The sequence below is a fragment of the Peromyscus eremicus genome, chromosome 2 (assembly GCF_949786415.1).
Source record: "Peromyscus eremicus chromosome 2, PerEre_H2_v1, whole genome shotgun sequence".
Lineage (NCBI taxonomy): Eukaryota > Metazoa > Chordata > Mammalia > Rodentia > Cricetidae > Peromyscus > Peromyscus eremicus.
Window position 1 is genome coordinate 62,756,695 of NC_081417.1, and position 16,728 is coordinate 62,773,422.

A 16,728-nucleotide genomic window follows, 5' to 3' on the forward strand; every position below is an offset into this window, starting at 1 on the left:
TGAGCGGTGGTGGTGCTCCCCTTTAATCCCAGCACTTGGGAGGCAGAGGCAGGCACACACTGGAGGACACCTAAGAGTGACTTTCAAAAGCCAATATCCCTTTGGGTGTGTTCTGTTCTTCTCTATATAACTCTGATGATAATAGGAGCAAAGAGCTTGTCAGGCAGCTGGGCAGGGGGGGGGGAGGCGGACCTGAGAAATGAGTACTTCTTCTTCATTTCTCCACAACCAGTTCTGTCTTGGCCAGAAGCCAGAAATGTCCTTAGTTCTGTCGGAAGTTCTGTTTTGGCCAAGGGCCATAAATGACAGAAATGTTTAGGGCTACTGGTTTCTTGTTAACCTTCTTTTCCTTTTACATAGCAACCTAATGGATATAACTGCCTGGATTCTATTCACAGTCAGAGACTTCATTGACTTTGAAGCTGTCTCCAAAACTCCAGTCCAGCCACAAGGATGCAGAGGTGCATGGTCATCAACCACCAGTCCAGGTAGACCAGCTGGACCAACCAACTCCCCTCTCTATGCCTCTAGTCAGTAAAGTCTTGTTAACCCTTAGACAAAGACCCTTGGTGTTGACCCTTCCTCAGGATCCTCCTGCTGCGTGGGAGCTCTGCCAGTTTCCTTCCGGTTAGGCTCTGCCCTTTCTAGAAACAACTCACCATTTGTTTTTTGTGAAATCCATCTTTTAGTTCTTGAGACAAAGGATCCAGATGCTTTGGTGGCTATTGATTGATGGACAGGGTCTGTAGTCCCCTGAATTATGTTAACCCTAGGTGAGAAAGCCTTCACCACATGCAAAGAATCCCTGCTTTGTCCATTTCAGTCCTTTGTCCAAAATTCTTAATAAGCTCTGATTTTGCACCACTCAGCCATCCTGAAATTCCTCGAAGTACATTCAAACATTGGCTTTGCCTGAGTGGAGGTCCCTGTGGGTAAGGGAACTCTTCAGGCCACAAGTGGCTGCGTTGAGCTGTGGCCTCCTGCTGCCACCGATAGCATCATCTGCCCTCTACTTCCCTTCAGTTCTGACACTGCTCAACTGAAGATGGCATCGTTCCAACAGCCGTAGGGCTTAGTCCCAGGAGATTACGTCTAGATTCAGGTGCCGGTGACAAGCACAGGTTGTGGCTTGTGCTTCTGACCAGTGATCTACATGTGCATTCCCATGATCCTTTATCAGTTCACAGCTGCAAGACTGACCCAGTACTGCCACCAACTGCCCGGGGTAGGAAGAGTCTCCATCTGTAGTAATCAGAGGTCACTTAAGTACTGAGTAGTAAGTAGAGAGTAGGAAGTATTTGATCTTCCTATGTCCTTACAGTGAGCCACTTATTTTCTGTCAGAATCTCCAAGGATACTGTAAACTTTACCAGAAGAGACCCCAGGAAGTAGATCCCCAGAATGGAATCCTGGGATTGGGTTGCTTGTATATATGAAGTACATGGATAATCTCTTTGCATAGAGAAAGAGGACCCATGAAATCAGGAGGATGCAAGAGTGTCACAAGCACTTAGAATATCACCACGAGAACACAGGATGGGACTTGTCAGGATCTCAGTTTGAGCCTCCTCTTCTCCTAGTCTTTGCACTCCCTCTTGAAGGAAGTCCCAGGAGACACAGAGTATGGTGGATAGGCAGAGGTTATTTCTGGGTAAAGCTGAGTACACACTCAATGGGGAAAGCCGACAGTGGCCAAAGAAACTGTTGCTCCTATCTACATTCTGGGCAGGTCTTACACTGTTTTCTAAAGTCTCTATAGCAAGCTAGCTTTCCTAAAGGACTTTGTCCTATCTGTGTGACTGAAAGACCTGCTTGTTCTTTATCAGAAAGCCTCTTTCCACATAGCCCCTTTCTTATAAGATTTAGGGTTTCTAGAGCCTGGCTTAGATAATTTTTCCATTGATGATCTTTTAGTCAGTTCAGGATGTCATATCTCCTCACAGGACCAGAGACGTGATTTAGGTCTAATTCTTTTGACTGATACTTAAAGTCCTCCTTGGTTTTGCAGACTGTCGCCTATGAAGGAAGGGTCCAGTCCTAATGTCCGCCAAGCCTGCTAATGTCTAACTAGGTACCCAACACAGTGTTAGAAGATAAGACATCAGGAGATACAGTCCCTGAGGTACTCAATTGTTGTGACTACAAATGATGGTAGCAAGTGGTAGCGGCATATATCTTTAGGTGGGCGGCTTCTTTCTGACTGTGCTGGCAAAATGATGATTAAAAAATAAAAAGGACCAGGTTAAGAGCTCTTTCTTTCTTTCTTTCTTTCTTTCTTTCTTTTTTTCTTTCTTTCTTTCTTTCTTCCTTTCTTTCTTTGATGCATTCTCTCTCTGTAGCTCAGGCTGGCTTTGAACTCATGACAATGCTCTTGTCTCAGTCTCCTAGTGCTGGGATTACAGGCATAGTATTGAGTCACTAACCCAGCAGGAATTTTTATTTTATTTATTTATTTATTTATTTATTTATTTATTTATTTATTTATTTTGGGTTTTTCGAGACAGGGTTTCTCTGTGTAGCTTTTCGCCTTTCCTGGAACTCACTTGGTAGTCCAGGCTGGCCTTGAACTCACAGAGATCCGCCTGGCTCTGCCTCCCGAGTGCTGGGATTAAAGGCCTGCGCCACCACCGCCCGGCTATTTTTTATTTTTTTAAGCTGTTTATTTTATGTGTATTTTTTTCTTCCTGCATGTACATCTGTGCACTATGTGTATGCCTGGTGCCCGAGGGCGTCAGATACCCAGGAACTAAAGTTACAGATGGTTGTGAGACATTGTGTGGGTGATGGAGATTGAACCCTGGACCTCTAGAAAAACAGACAGTGCTCTTAATCACTGAGCCATCTCTCCAGCCCCAAATCTTTATTTTATGTGTTCCTTAATCTCCCCTCCTTTCCCCCTCCCCCTTCCTTGCCCTGCCCCCCTTCCCCACTTCCTGAAGAGCTGCCGATCTTTAATTTATATTGAAACCCTGAAGAAGTAGGTTCTAATGCTGGGGAAGGAATGGCGCAGCAACAGAACAGATGACCTTGCCATCAAGAGTGAGGGCAAGCAGGCAAAACTGCAAAGTTTCCTTCTTCCATGTTCTGTCTGGGCTGCCACCAGAAGGTGCTGTGTAGACTTGGGGTGGGTCTTCCTGCTTCGAATAATCTGATCAAGAAAGTCCTTCACACGAGTGCCCAGAAGCTTGGATTTTTGTTGATTGTAGATGCAGTCAAGTTGATATGAAGATTAACCATAAAAAGAATCACTCATGAATGTGAGGCCAGCCTGGACTACATAGTGAATTCCAGACCAGCCAGGCTGCAGAATGAGACTTATCTCAAAAGCACCCAGAAACTGGATCTGGTGAGATGGCTCATTGGTTAAGAGCGCATGCTGCTGTCACAAAGGACCTGCGGTTTGGTTCCCTGTACCCATAATGGGAGGCTCACAACCACCTGTAACCTAAGCTCCAGGGGAACTGATGCCCTCTTGTGGCCTCTGAAGGCACCTGCACACAACACACACACACACACACACACACACACACACACACACACACACACTTACTTAACAAAAACCAAAAACCAATCAAACAAATAAAATCAAGCTGAACAGAAGAGTTCTTTGCCCCAGGGCCCTGGCATGAAACTCAGACTGTAGTTTCCCAGTGACAATGTAGCTGAAGGGTGTTGTCTATTACAGCACAGCACCTAGCTGGATGTGCACACCACATGCACTATTGAATGGGCACTGCATGTAAGAGAACAGACCTTAGATGTTTCAGAAGTCAAGGGAAAGCATGGGAAGGGGGCTGAGCTTGTTAGTTTTTGCTTCTTTCTCTGATTACACAGCTTCATGGAGACATTCTCTAGAGTTGATGCATGGAGAGAAATGAATGCTCTTGATTTTCAGATGGATCTCTAAGATTTACTGGCATGAGGCAAATAGCTGCTCACAGGTCTAGGGGTGGCCTGCAAGATGACAAAGAAGTGAAATCCTTTCCATGGGCAGAATTTCAGGCAGTACCATCTAGTGTTCACTTTGTCTAGCGGAGAAGGCCCAAAGTTTGAAGCTATGCTAATGTATGTGCAGTGGCTGCCTGCCCTCACCCCTGTAAATGGTCCAATCATAAATCCCTTCTTACTAAGCCTTTTTGAGTATGCATTTGCCTCCTGCTAAGGTCCTAAGCCGCAGAACAGTATGGTGCAAAGCTGGTGTGGAGTTTCAGTTGTTTCATTACCATTTGCCTTGAGTGCCTGTCAGGAATGGTCCCAAGAGTCAACAGGAAAAACGTGCAATAATGGAATAACAGTCTACAGAGCATCTGTACCACATTCACTCAGTGGGTCTGTGTTGAGTCCTCCTCTGTGCCAGGCTGTCCCCAGCCCCAAACAAAGCAGAAATGTTCCTGGTGCCGCAGAGTTTTTATTCCAATGAAGGAGACAAACGATAAGGAGACAACAAAAATCTATAGTCAGGTGACAACCACGGCCGAGAGGAAAAGTAGAGACAGCGAGAGCGGGGGCTGGAGAGATGGCTCAGCGTTAGGAGCACTTGATGCTCTTCCGGAGGACCCGAGTTCAGGCTCCAACACCCACATCAGGGGGCTCACAACTGCCTATAACTCCAGCTCCAGGGGATCCGACACCCTCTTCTGGCTTCCCTAGCCACATACACATATGCAGACATACAAATAAAAATAAAAATCATAAAAAAGAAGGCAAGAGGCTAGGCATGGTGGCACATGCCTTTACTCCCAGTATTTTAATCCCAGTAAGAGGCAGGTGGATCTAGTTCCAGGGCAGCCAGGGCTACATGATGAGACTCTGTTTAAAAAAAAAAGGAGCCGGGCGGTGGTGGCGCACGCCTTTAATCCCAGCACTTGGGAGGCAGAGCCAGGTGGATCTCTGTGAGTTCAAGGCCAGCCTGGCCTACCAAGTGAGTTCCAGGAGAGGCGCAAAGCTACACAGAGAAACCCTGTCTCGAAAAACAAAAACAAAAACAAAAACAAAAAACAAAAACAAAAACAAAAAAAAACAAAAAAAAAAAAAGGAAAGAAAGAAGAAAGGCAAAAGCTGTAGGGAATACATGGGCCCGTGTTACTTTAAATCAGACAATCAGCCAGGCGTTGGTGGCGCACGCCTTTAATCCCAGCACTCGGGAGGCAGAGGCAGGCGGATCTCTGTGAGTTCGAGGCCAGCCTGGGCTACCAAGTGAGTTCCAGGAAAAGGTGCAAAGCTACACAGAGAAACCCTGTCTTGAAAAACCAAAAAAAAAAAAAAAAAAAAATCAGACAATCAGAGGAACCTTTAATGAATAAAAGCAGAGAGCTGACATGAAGAGAGAAAGAAAGAGCCATGCAGAGATCTGGGGAAAACATTCTTGGTAGAGAAGACAACAGATTCAACAGCCATGAAGCAAGAGTATGAGGAACAGCCTAGAGGCCCTAAGCACGGTGCAGCAGGAGGCAGGCAGTAAGGGACGACAGTGCACGCCTGTCAGCATGGTAGGTTTCTACTTCACTGGGTGACTCAAGGGGACATCAGAGGAGTGATCAGAGCCTGACATGGCCTGGCTTATTGTTTCAAAGATTCCCTGTAGCTGTTAAACGCAGACTAGACCACAGTGGTGGGGTGGAAGCAGGGACTTGGGGCCGAAGGCTACTGCAATAATCCAAGGGACAGAAGACGGTGTTTGGAGTTGGTACGAAGTGCTCAGATTCTGGAAGGAGTGTAGAACCAGTGGGCTGGCACTCAGCAGAGGATATGGGAGAAAGCGGAGGCAAGAATAGCACAAGCTTGGAGAAGATGGATGGCATAGTTGTCAAGCTGTGGATGACTGCAGAGAAGAGGGTTCGTGGGAGACCGGGAGCTTGGTCTGACTCGTTAAGTTGAAGATGCACATTGGATACATAAATGGAAATGTTAAGTAGGTAGTTGGCATGAGCCTGGAGTTCAGGGGGAAGATGTTAGCTGAAGACACGCATTTAGAAGCATATGGGTGGTATTTAAGGCCTTAAGACAATGTGATCACCAGAGAGGGAGTGTAGGTAGAAGAGGTCCCAAGTTCCAAGTCCTGAGGCTTGCCAACATTAAAAAACAGGGGTGGGAAAAGCTGAGAGATGGTTCAGTTGGTAAAGCGCTTGCTGTGTGAGCCTGAAGACCTGTGTTTGGATCCCAGCACCCACACGAAAGCCAGGTACAGTGGTGCACGTCTGTAGTCCCGCATTGGAAAGGCAGAGGCAGGTCTGCCTTTGAACTTTCTGGCCAGCCAGTCTAGCCCAGTCAGTGAATTTCAGGGTTAGTGGGAGACCATGTTTCAAAAAATAAGGCGAAGGGCTGGAGAGGTGGCTTAGTGGGTATGAACGTTTGCTGCTGTTTTAGAGACCTGGGATTCAGTTCCCTGCACTCATATTGGGTGGCTCACAGCCTCCTGCAACTCCAGATCTAGGGTAGCTGACATCTTCTAGCTTCCTTGGGTACTTACACTCATGCATGTGTGCATGCACACAGTTACAAAGTAATATATGGTAGAGAGTGACTGAAGAAAATAGTCAATATTGGCTTCTGGCTTCCATGCACACATGTACAAGTGCACACACATTCAAATGACATGTGCAAATGCATGCACACAATTGGAGTGGTGAAGAGGAATCAGGGAAGGAGGGGAAAATGGGAGTGTTAGGAAAGTGCCTACTATTATGACAGAGAGGGAAAGGACATAGGCATTGTGATGGTTAATCTTGACTGGATGTGGAATCAACTTTGAGACAAGAGTCTCTACATACCCGTGAGGGATTGTCTTGGTTAGAGTTCTTGAACTGAGAAGGCCAAATGTCTGCAGGGCAGCTGCTTCTGTTGGTGGGCGGATCAGAGGGAGTCCCTGGAAAAAGCTTTGCTGTATTCACCTTGCCTAAGCATGCGCAAAGTTCATCCATCTCGTTGCTGCTCCCCGCCGTATTTTGTTGCCCCCAGAGAACTCAGCTTCTTCAGTCCTGGATGGCCCGAAGACCAGCAGCTCTCCAGGAATCCTTCAGGCCAGACCGGGACTGCAGATGCATCGGACCCCGTCGACTGAGCAGTTGCCTGGCTCTCAGTCTTTCCAGTGTGAAGACAGCATTGTTGAACTAACCAGATGATCCTGTGCAAGCTGGTCTACTGATCCCCTTCTAATAAATATTAGCGGCGTTCAGTCATCCACACCCAGCCATTGGTTTGGATTTCGTTGAGAGCGGGGGTGGGGGTGGGTATAGAGGCCTGCAGATCACACAGGAAGGTGTGAAATTGTTTCTGACTGTCTGCACGGAGCCTGCCCTGCTTCTGCCTGGCTCAGTTCAGTCTCTACTAAGCCAAGTTGCTTTGTGAGGCTCCTAGTTCAGCCTGAGGCCTGGGAAAGTTGTCCCAGATTAGGACACCTCAGGTGGGCTTAGCTCAGCTGGGCTTCAAACTCCACCAAGGAACCTGCGTCGTCTTCAGGCACCTTATTCTGACCAAATCCTTGTACCAGAGGGAGGAGGACTGGATATAGGGACCTTTGCCATTGGGATAAGGGACTCTCCACCTCAACCTCGAGCCTGGGAAGTCAATCAAGTTTTTTGTGGAAGTAGGGAGGCAAGGGGGTGAATGGGAGAAGACCCAGGCTGGATGTTTGAATGAGTGTGTGTCCTGGAGTTGTGTCACTGTCGTGTACAATTAACGTGAGCGTGTGGTGCAGGCCAGATGTGTCTGCTGATGTGCCCGGAGTGTCTCTACTCCCAGGCCTGCAGGGGGCGCCCCGAGCCTGGAAAGCAAGACTCGGTCCTGGCGTTTAGCTCTGAGGATGCGCAGGCGTTAGCAGAGTATCTTTCGTCCCTCCTAGCTCCTCGCCAAGGGGCAACGAACTCCGGGGATAGGGTGAGGGTGGGACAGGGGATGGGAACTGCATTCCTGCGATCCAGGGCAGCGTGGACTCCTGTCCCCCAAGTTCTGAATAGAAGATGTTCACCTCCAGGATCCCCACCCAAACACCCCAGTGTACCCGAATCTGTGGCACCAAACGTTGAAGACACGAAATAACTGATGTTTGACTTAGAGGCTGAAGGAAATTCACATCACCCCCAGCGCTTTCCTTCTCGTCTTAAGTTCCTAAATTACTTAGCAGCAGAGCCCGCTCTAAGCAAAAGGTTTCTTTATTCCCCAGAGGTTTCTTGAGAGACCAAATGTCGCCTCTGTGCCCAATGAAAGGCTTGAACCCGACGAACGGGAAAGAAATTTGTCCTATTCTTAAATGGACACAGATAAATAATAAGCCTCTGGTTTAACACGATAACCATCAAATAATAAAAACATTTGAAAAATAGTTTTAAATTTGGACGAAGCAGGGGTGAAGCGTGCAATCCAGGGCTGTTTTGACGTTAGCAGACCGCAGCGATGATGCTGTCCCCTGGTGGCTGAGCCAGCGATGTGTCCCTCCCCTAACCCTCAGCAGACAATGTCCAGAACAGAAACAGACCGCCCTACACAGAGATGTGTCCACTTAGTCTCTTAATACTGGGTCGAAATCTGTTACTACGCTATTATCACAATCAATGTATCTAAAGCAAAAATTGACAGTATCAACAGAGTTGTTCTGGGGTGTTCTAGTTTGCCACCAAGGGAGAAACAGTAATCTTGAAGACAGTGAAATGTTTAACGAACAATCTCGTACCCTGGAGGGACGCTTAGCGATCAAAAGCTCTTGCTGCTCCAGCAAAACACCGGAGCTGGGTTTTCCGAATCCCCATGATGGTGAAGGGCGGGACTACAACCACCTGTAACTCCAGCTTCGTGAGATCCCGCCCCTTCTTCTGGCTTCTGAAGGCACACGCCACACTCACAAAATAAACAAATAAAACATATATACTATAGAAGTATGGAATTGTGGCTAGCTAGGTATCACGACTGAGGGTGGTTAAGAAACCTGGCTTCTGGGGCTGGAGAGATGGCTCAGCCGTTAAGGGCGCTGGCTGCTCTACCAGAGGACCCGGGTTCAATTCCCAGAACCCACATGGCAGCTCACAACTGTCTGTAACTCCAGTTCCAGGGTATCTGACACCCTCACACCGATATACCTTTCAGGTATATAATCGACCTTGTGAAGACCGGAGGTTAAAGGGTTCACAAGGAAGGAGCGGACCAAGGAATGCAAGAATCGTCGGATTCTGTAGCAACTCCATAAGTGTGTGTGAGTGTGTGTGTGTGTGTGTGTGTGTGCGCGTGCACGCACGCGCGCGCACGGGCGTTCCTTTCATGGAAGAGAGAGTGATGAAATAATATAAATATCTGATATTAGTAACTTCCTGAATGGCTCTGAGCATAATTTATTGTTAGAAGGTAGTAACGACTCAGCTAAAAAAGCAATGACTCAGCAGTTGAGAGTGCTCTCTACTCAATCTTGAGGACTGGAGTTCAGATCTTAGTGCCCATGTGATAAGCTGGGTAGCTCATGCATGCCTGTAACCCCAGCTCTAATAGAGAGGGTGACAGGAAATTGCTGGGGCTGGCTTCTATCCTGGCCAAGAAAACACGAGCCCCAGGTTCAGGGGAAACCTTACCTCAAAGGAATAGGTGGAGACTGATTTAAAAAAAAAAAAAAAAAAAAAAAAAAAAGGACACTTGACATCCTGTTCTGGTCTTAGTGTGTGTGCCAAGGCTCATGCACCTGCACACACACACACACACACACACACACACACACAGATAAAAAAATGTACAAAAAGTGTTAGATGTTTTCTTAAGTATGATGACTCATACCTGAAACTCTCACTCAGAACACTGTGTCAGTGGATGGTACTGAACTCAAGGCCCACTGGGGATTCATGGTGAGTTCAAGCCCGACCTGGGCTGCATAGGAAAACCCTGTCTAAAAATAACAACAAACGGGCCTGCAGGATGGATCATTACATAAAGGTTCCTGCTGTCAGGCTTGATGACTTGGGTTTGACAGGTGCAACCTATGTGGCAGAAAGAAAGAACATTCTTGCAAAGTGTCCTCCGTCCTTTGCAGATATGCTGTGGCATGCACATCCAAGTGCATGTGCACACGTGTGCGCACCCCCCACTCCCCCCACACCAAATAAATAAGCCATCAAATAAGGTACTTTGGTACTTCAGAGCTAAAAGAAAGCACAAGATCCCAGAGATTACAGTGGTCTCATGTTTAGAGCACAGCTCTGTAAATTTTGGAGAAAATTTAATGGCTGTTTTTCCATTTATGTTTACTGTAGAATCTATGAATTGTTTTCTGCTGCCCGTTGGCACAGTATTCAGTGAACTAAATACTGTTGATGTGTGCAGGAAGATGATATGAGAAACCTTCAGATTTATAGTTTCCTTTTATGGTTTGTGCTCGTCTTTGCTGAAGTGTTTACTTTTCCAACCAGGAGTTTGTTTGTTTGTTTGTTTGTTTTGTTTTTTTAAAAAATGGTACTTTTAAAAGAAGATTTATTTTTTAATGTATGTATCTGTGTCTGTGTGTCCCTATGTCTGTGTGTCCCTGTGTCTGTGTGTCTCTGTGTGCATCTGTGTGAGTTATGCCCTGCATGTGCACGTGATCCATAGAGGCCAAAGAGAGCTAGAAGAAGCTTACAATGGCCTGTAACTTCAGGGGATCAGATGCCCTCTTTTGGACTTCTTGGGTTCTGTATGCATGTGCACCAACGCATATACATGATTGAAAAAATAAATCTTGAATAAAAGAAAACCAAAAGGCTAGAGCTGGGGCTGGTACAGGGTTGCAATAGAGCACTTACCTAGATGCACGAGGTCCTGGGTTCAGTCTCCAATAAAAAGAAATAAAGACAAAGGGAAAATTGAGTGATAAAGGAGAAGGAAGAAGTGTGTACACGTCACTCCTTGTTCTTCAGTGGATGAATATTTGCATAATCATAATAGTATAAATAGATCATGATGTAAATACAGGGATCATGGTAATTCCATGCAGAAGGTGGAGGGACAGGAGGATTGGTAAGAGAGCTAAATCTCCACTTTTTATAGTAAGACAACACTCAGCGTGAATCAAGAAATAGTTTCAAGGATTTGGACATGTGGAGCAGACTCCCAGAAGAAATATCTTAAGAGTTAAAAGTTGTGGGGAATGGTATTGTTCAGAGCAAGATTCTGGTACTTTCTTGTAGGAAAAAAAATGTTTACATGATTTAAAAAATATTATATGGGAATAAGGAAGAACAGGACAACACTTTAAAGAACAGAATAGACAAGGAAAGTGGCCCCTCATTCTCTGATGAAAAAACAATTGATTGCATGTTTATTGAGAGCAGGGCTCGAGGCAAACACCAGTCACATAGGTATGCCAAATTATTTAGTGAACTGTGAAATCTTATCTTTGCATTTCTCTTCTCTTTCCTTCTTTCTTTGGTAATGGATATCGAACACAGGGTCTCTCACATTCTAAACAAGCATCCTACCACTCAGCTATATTCCCAGCCACAGTTTTTACTTAAAAGAATTTCTTTAAAAAAAGTTGAGACAGTGTTTCCTAGGCTAACCTTGAAATTGTTTTATAGCCAGGTAGGCTGTTAGAATGTGATGACCCTGTTTCAGCCTCTCAAGTAGCTGGGATTACAGTCCTGTACCAACAGGCCTGCCTAGGCTTGGCTTCTGCCTGATTTTCCTCTCATTTTATAGCAGATATGAGTTTGAGGAGCCTGAGATTAGAAGCTTCTAGATGTTAAAGTCCCTTTTGCCTCTTGTAAAAATCTGACTCTAATGTAAACCTGGAAGGTTAAACTCTGGAGAGCTTGGGAGGGCTTGGACAGGCTTCTTTAGACGGTGGAGGAGACTGTCCTGTAGGTCCAGCCACTGTGGACACTGAGCTTCAATTCCTGGAAGCTAGGGAAGTGACAGGCAGATGGCTTCAGGGTTGTGGTGAGGCATTCAGGTCAAAGTTCAGAGGCTCCACTGTCAGAATTTCCATGTTTCAAATTTGGCATAGATCTGAAGAGGTATAACCTGAGGGGATCACAAGAGTCAGTTTTCCTTGGCAGTGTCCCAAGATGGTGTGGTTGTGGGGGTTGGTGGGTGCAGGCAAGAGGCCTCACCGGGGCTCAGTGTTCTAGGAACTCTACACAGCCTTTGAGAGATGGGATTCCCTGTGAGCGAGAATCTGATGTCAAGTTTTTTGTTAGCATTTCGGTGTAGGGGCTTGGAGTAAGAATGATATTAATAGACATTCTCCAATGAGATGTCCATGCTGTGCACATCTGAGTTTGTAGGCTAAGATCACCCCTGATTGCACAAAGATTAGTAGAATGCCTTGTCTTCACCAACTCCAAGAGGAGCGAGGGGCAGATGCAGACACTTGGACAATTTTGTAAGTGTTGTGGCCAACTCAGGCTCTGTGGAAAGGGTGTTGCTGCAGCTGTCACTCGCTGCCCGGGTCTCTGCCTTTCTCCTCCTTCCTCCAGGAGCTGTTCCCTGCTTTCTCACACCTCATCAGTGGTTTTCTTTGCCCTTGCCTGGGGATTAGAGGGTCTGTGCTCTGAGGGAGAGGGAAACCTAGCTGTAGTCTTCTTGAAGGGAAGATGGATTTATGTATGAATCCTGGGCTTCCCCAGACCTGTCCCAGGAGGCTTGTTCCTTGACTTCAAGAAACTAGAGGAGACAGTTGAGGAAATGACTCACCGGGTAAGAGCGCTTGCTGTGAAATCTAAAGGACCTGAGTTCAAAACTCCAAGCACCCATTTAAAAGCCTGGGATTACAAGGTGAAGACAGATGGGTCCCAGCAGCTTGTCAAAATGTGAACTCCAGGTTCAAATGAGAGAATGTCTTTAAAAAATCAGATTGAGCACTAGAGAGGAAGATGCTTGATGTTCTGCTCTGGCTTCTTCATGTTCTCTCGAAAATGCAAATGCACAACACATGTGCACGCACACACACACACACACACACACACACACACACACACACACACAGAACAACAGTAAAAGAGGTTGGAGAAGCCTGAGGACTCTAGGTCCTAGCCACAGGAGAGAGAGGAGAAGAAGGGAGGGACTTTCCTAGTTGGAAGCAAGCTAAGGGATGCAAGGGACCCGGATTGGGATGGGAAGAAATCTCACCAGCTCCATGAAACAAAAGAAGAGGCTGAAATGGGAGCTGCCTTAAGCAGTCAAAAGGGAGCCCTCCGGGTCTTTGAAGGGGATCAGGGTTGTGGGATTCCAAGAAACAGGCTTTTCACTCCTGGAGTAAGTGTGCTGAACAGAATCAGGGGAGGGAGGCTTCAAAGGCCTGCAGAGCCATGGAATGTGTGTGTGTGTGTGTGTGTGTGTGTGTGTGTGTGTGTGTGTGTGTTCCCACTCATGCTCTGGATCTTCCCACTGACAGTTTCCTCAGAGACCTTGGCCCACTCTGGCTATTAGCCTCCCTTTACCTATCAAGGGTCTGGGCACCTTGGAGACAAAGAAACTATTGGGGTAGGTAGGAGTCTAGGGTTCACGGTTCCGAGCTCTCTGCTGGGACCCAGAACATATGACTTCACTGACTCCCTGTGAACACAAGCACCCAGGAACAGGTATTCGGGTTGAGGCTGGAACAGCTTTTTATTCAGTTATGCATAAATCATATTTGCCAGGAAAAGGGTAGGGTGCCAGGGAGAGCAAGGTTAAGTCTTGGGACCCGAGTGACCTCCTTGAGGGGACAGGCCGGCTGTCTCCTTCCTCGTTCCCTGGGAGACTCTCTTCTTCTGACTCTCCGTGTCTGGCCCAGGGAAGGCAGGCTCAGCCATAACAGAAAGGGATGGCCATGCAGATGGGACGGTTGAAGCAGGATGGGGGTGTGACAAAGTCAGCATGAGGTGGCTGCTCCAGGGCTTCTGAGTCCTTTCTGTTTTCTACCCCCCCCCCTTGCCCATTGGTTGGGGCATGAAGCCATGATGAAGCCATGATGAAGTCCACGGAGAATCTCCTGGAGTTCAGGATGGTCACCCGGCTATGGCCCTCTCGGGTTCTGTGTCGGTTCAGTCCTGGGAGGGCAGAAGAGGGGTGTGAGGGACAGGTGGGGAGGCTTCTCTTTGCTCCCCTTCCCATGCATTCAGCAGCCTCACCCCTTGCAGCCTTTGGAGCCCTTTCCTTTCTTTCCAGACTTATGGGTTCCTCTGTTCTTCCTGCAGCCCGAACTTTGCTGCCCCGGGGCGAGAGGCTGGTCCAGACGTCGCATCAGCTTCTGAACCCAGTTTTGTTCAGGGTTTGCACATAGCTCAGGCTGATGGCGCTTCCGGGGGGAGAACCTGAGAGTTGGAGGGTAGTAAGCTTTCTTAGTCTGGCCCAGCATACCTCCCTACTCAACCACCAGCCTGTGCCCACCCCTTGGGTGCACTCACAGGATTGCTGAGATGGGGCAGCCTAAGCTTGGTTCTTGCTTTCTGTAGCCTCGGACAATACTGTAGGGAATCTTCCTCTGGCTGTACTTGAGGCAGCAATCCTGACCTCCACCATCACTGCCTGCAAGGTAGGGGCACAGAACCGGAGGAGGCTCAGAAGGTGTCTCTTTAGCTCCCTTCTCCCACACAAAGCCTCTCCCTCCTTAGTACCTTGGGTCCAGGGGACGCAGAGAGCCAGGACCAGGCTCAGGAGGCTCAGAGCCAGCGTCTGAGCCATGGTTGTGGTTGAGTTGAGGATGAGACCAGAGCTGTGAGTGAGATGGACAGCCGCAAGTTGGGGTCTGTGTGTGGGCTGTGACTGGCTTGCTGCCTATTTATGCAGTCTGACAGACACTTGGGTTTCCCTCGCTCCCCCTCCTTTTCCTGCCAGTCGGATCTGGCGGCAGGCATCAGTGTGAGCTCTAGCATAGGGCGGCCCCTAACTGCCTGTCTCCTCATCTCTTCCTGGTCCTTCCTCACAGCCCTGCAGGCTCCACACATATCTTCTCCTTCCAGCAACTAACTGTCCAGTTAATAATTAAGAGTTCCTTATGTATCCCTGATAATAGGCCTTAATGTAGATACACGATGTGCGAATGTGTCTTCTCGTTGTACCGGTATCCTGTTGGTAGTGCACAAAACTGAAAAGTTCTGTGGAATCCAGCTCCCCCCTCTTCCCTATGATCTGGGATGCTGGTGTCATAATACCACATTTAAAAAAGCATTACCAGATCTAACCCAGAGAAAGCTTCCTCTGTTTTCTGTCTGTTCTGTTTTTATTTATACGTTTAAATTGTGTATGTATGTGTGTCTGTGAGTGGAAGTGGTGGGTGAGGGTGCAGGGAATTGAACCCAAGTCTTTGGCAAGATCAGTACCTGTTCTTAAGTCCTGAGCCATCTCTCCGGCGCCTCCCTTATGTTTTGTTTTGTTCTTGTTTTGATTATTTCTTTCGCTTTTTGTGATTATGATTACGCGGTTTCTCCTTCCCATTCCTCCCTTGGGATTCTGATACAGATTGCCAGAATCTGTGGACTGTCTTTGTTGGTACTGTGGTCTTAGTAATATTAAATCTTTCAATCCATGATGAGGGACATCTTTTTATTTATTCAGGCCTGCTTTAATTAACAATATTTCATAATTTTCAAAGTGCAAGTCTTATACCTACTTGATTAAGCTTATTTATAAGCATTCTATTTGATGCTGTTACAGATGTAATTGTCTTTTTAATTTCCTTCTGGGATTTTTATTTATGTCAAATTATGGTGATGTCCTTACTTTCTTTTCTGACTTTTATGACTTGGTCTTTTAGACTTTTTTAAATTATTTTATTTCATGCGTATGGGTGTTTTTGCCTACATATATCTGCGCACATGTGTGTGCAGTGCCCATGGAGGCCAGAAGAGGATGTCAGATCTCCTGGAACTGGAGTTACAGAGGGTTGTGTGCCACCATTGTGTTTAGATAATTGAGGCTGGTCCTCTGGAAGAGCAGCCAGTGCTCTTATCTTTTTATCTATCTATCTATCTATCTATCTATCTATCTATCTATCTATCTATCTATTTTTGAGACAGGACATTCTATATATCCTTGGCTGTCCTGGAACTAAATTTGTAGACCAGGCTGGTTTTGAACTCGCAGATCTGCCTACCTCTGCCTTCTGAGTGCTGGGATTAAAGGGCCACCACACCTGCCTTTTATTTTTCTTTCTATTCTTTATTTCATTGATCTCTGCCTTTATATGTATCATTTCATTTTTTTGTACAGATTTGGATTGAGTTTGCCTCACTTCTTCCATCTTTTAAAAAAGTTGGCAGCTAAGACAGACCGCTGAGTTCCATCCTTACGCCTCCGGTCCTCAAGTTGGCATCTTATACTGCAGGGCTCAGGTCGGCCTTGATCTTGTTCTGTAGTCCAGACCAGCCTTGAACCCAGATCTTCCTCTTCTGCCTCCTAAACTAAGGTGGATGAAGGGTGTGAAGTGCTATTTCCGGCTGTTCTCAACGGTTTTTCTGAACTTCTTATTCCCAAGTTTGTACGGGTTTCCAGATTTCCTTTACTTTTCTGTCCAGTTTCCTTCAGCCATCTGAAGGCAGTTAAGTAACAATAATGTAAACTTCTCTTTAGTGTGCCTGATGTCTGGGCTTTCTCAGTGGTGGTTTCTTTTTCAGTGTTTTTTGTTTTTTCCCTGTGAGTGAGCTATACTTTCCCGTTTCTTTGAATCTTTTGTAATTTTTGGTGACTACTGGAGACTCAGATCACTGCTGTGGGATCTTTGGACATCAGTTCTTACTTACTATTCTCAGAGGTTGACGCCATCTGCTGCCCTCAAGCTCAGGGATCTACCCGCCTCTG

The 16,728-nt window shown here is 46.7% G+C and overlaps 1 protein-coding gene and 1 long non-coding RNA gene across 4 annotated transcripts in view; one reads left to right on the forward strand and one right to left on the reverse strand.

Moving 5' to 3' along the window:
• Positions 1-7,188, forward strand: part of LOC131903542 (uncharacterized) — a 33,101-nt gene extending 25,913 nt beyond the window's left edge. Inside the window, exons 3-6 of one of the 3 annotated variants that reach the window (XR_009377532.1) lie at positions 399-488; positions 2,009-2,122; positions 3,207-3,346; positions 6,958-7,188. This is a non-coding gene — a long non-coding RNA (uncharacterized LOC131903542). The remainder of the gene's footprint in view (positions 1-398; positions 489-2,008; positions 2,123-3,206; positions 3,347-6,957) is intronic. The other 2 variants (XR_009377533.1, XR_009377534.1) reach the window with 2 other exon arrangements.
• A 6,701-nt stretch (positions 7,189-13,889) lies between these two features.
• Positions 13,890-14,678, reverse strand: Ccl21 (C-C motif chemokine ligand 21). The gene is made up of 4 exons (XM_059255729.1): positions 14,547-14,678; positions 14,337-14,457; positions 14,061-14,243; positions 13,890-13,979 (listed from the first exon to the last, which is right to left on the reverse strand). Exons 1-4 carry the CDS (start codon positions 14,611-14,613, stop codon positions 13,946-13,948), a joined length of 405 nt encoding a protein of 134 aa, XP_059111712.1. The 5' UTR covers positions 14,614-14,678; the 3' UTR covers positions 13,890-13,945.
• Between the last annotated feature and the right edge of the window lie 2,050 nt (positions 14,679-16,728).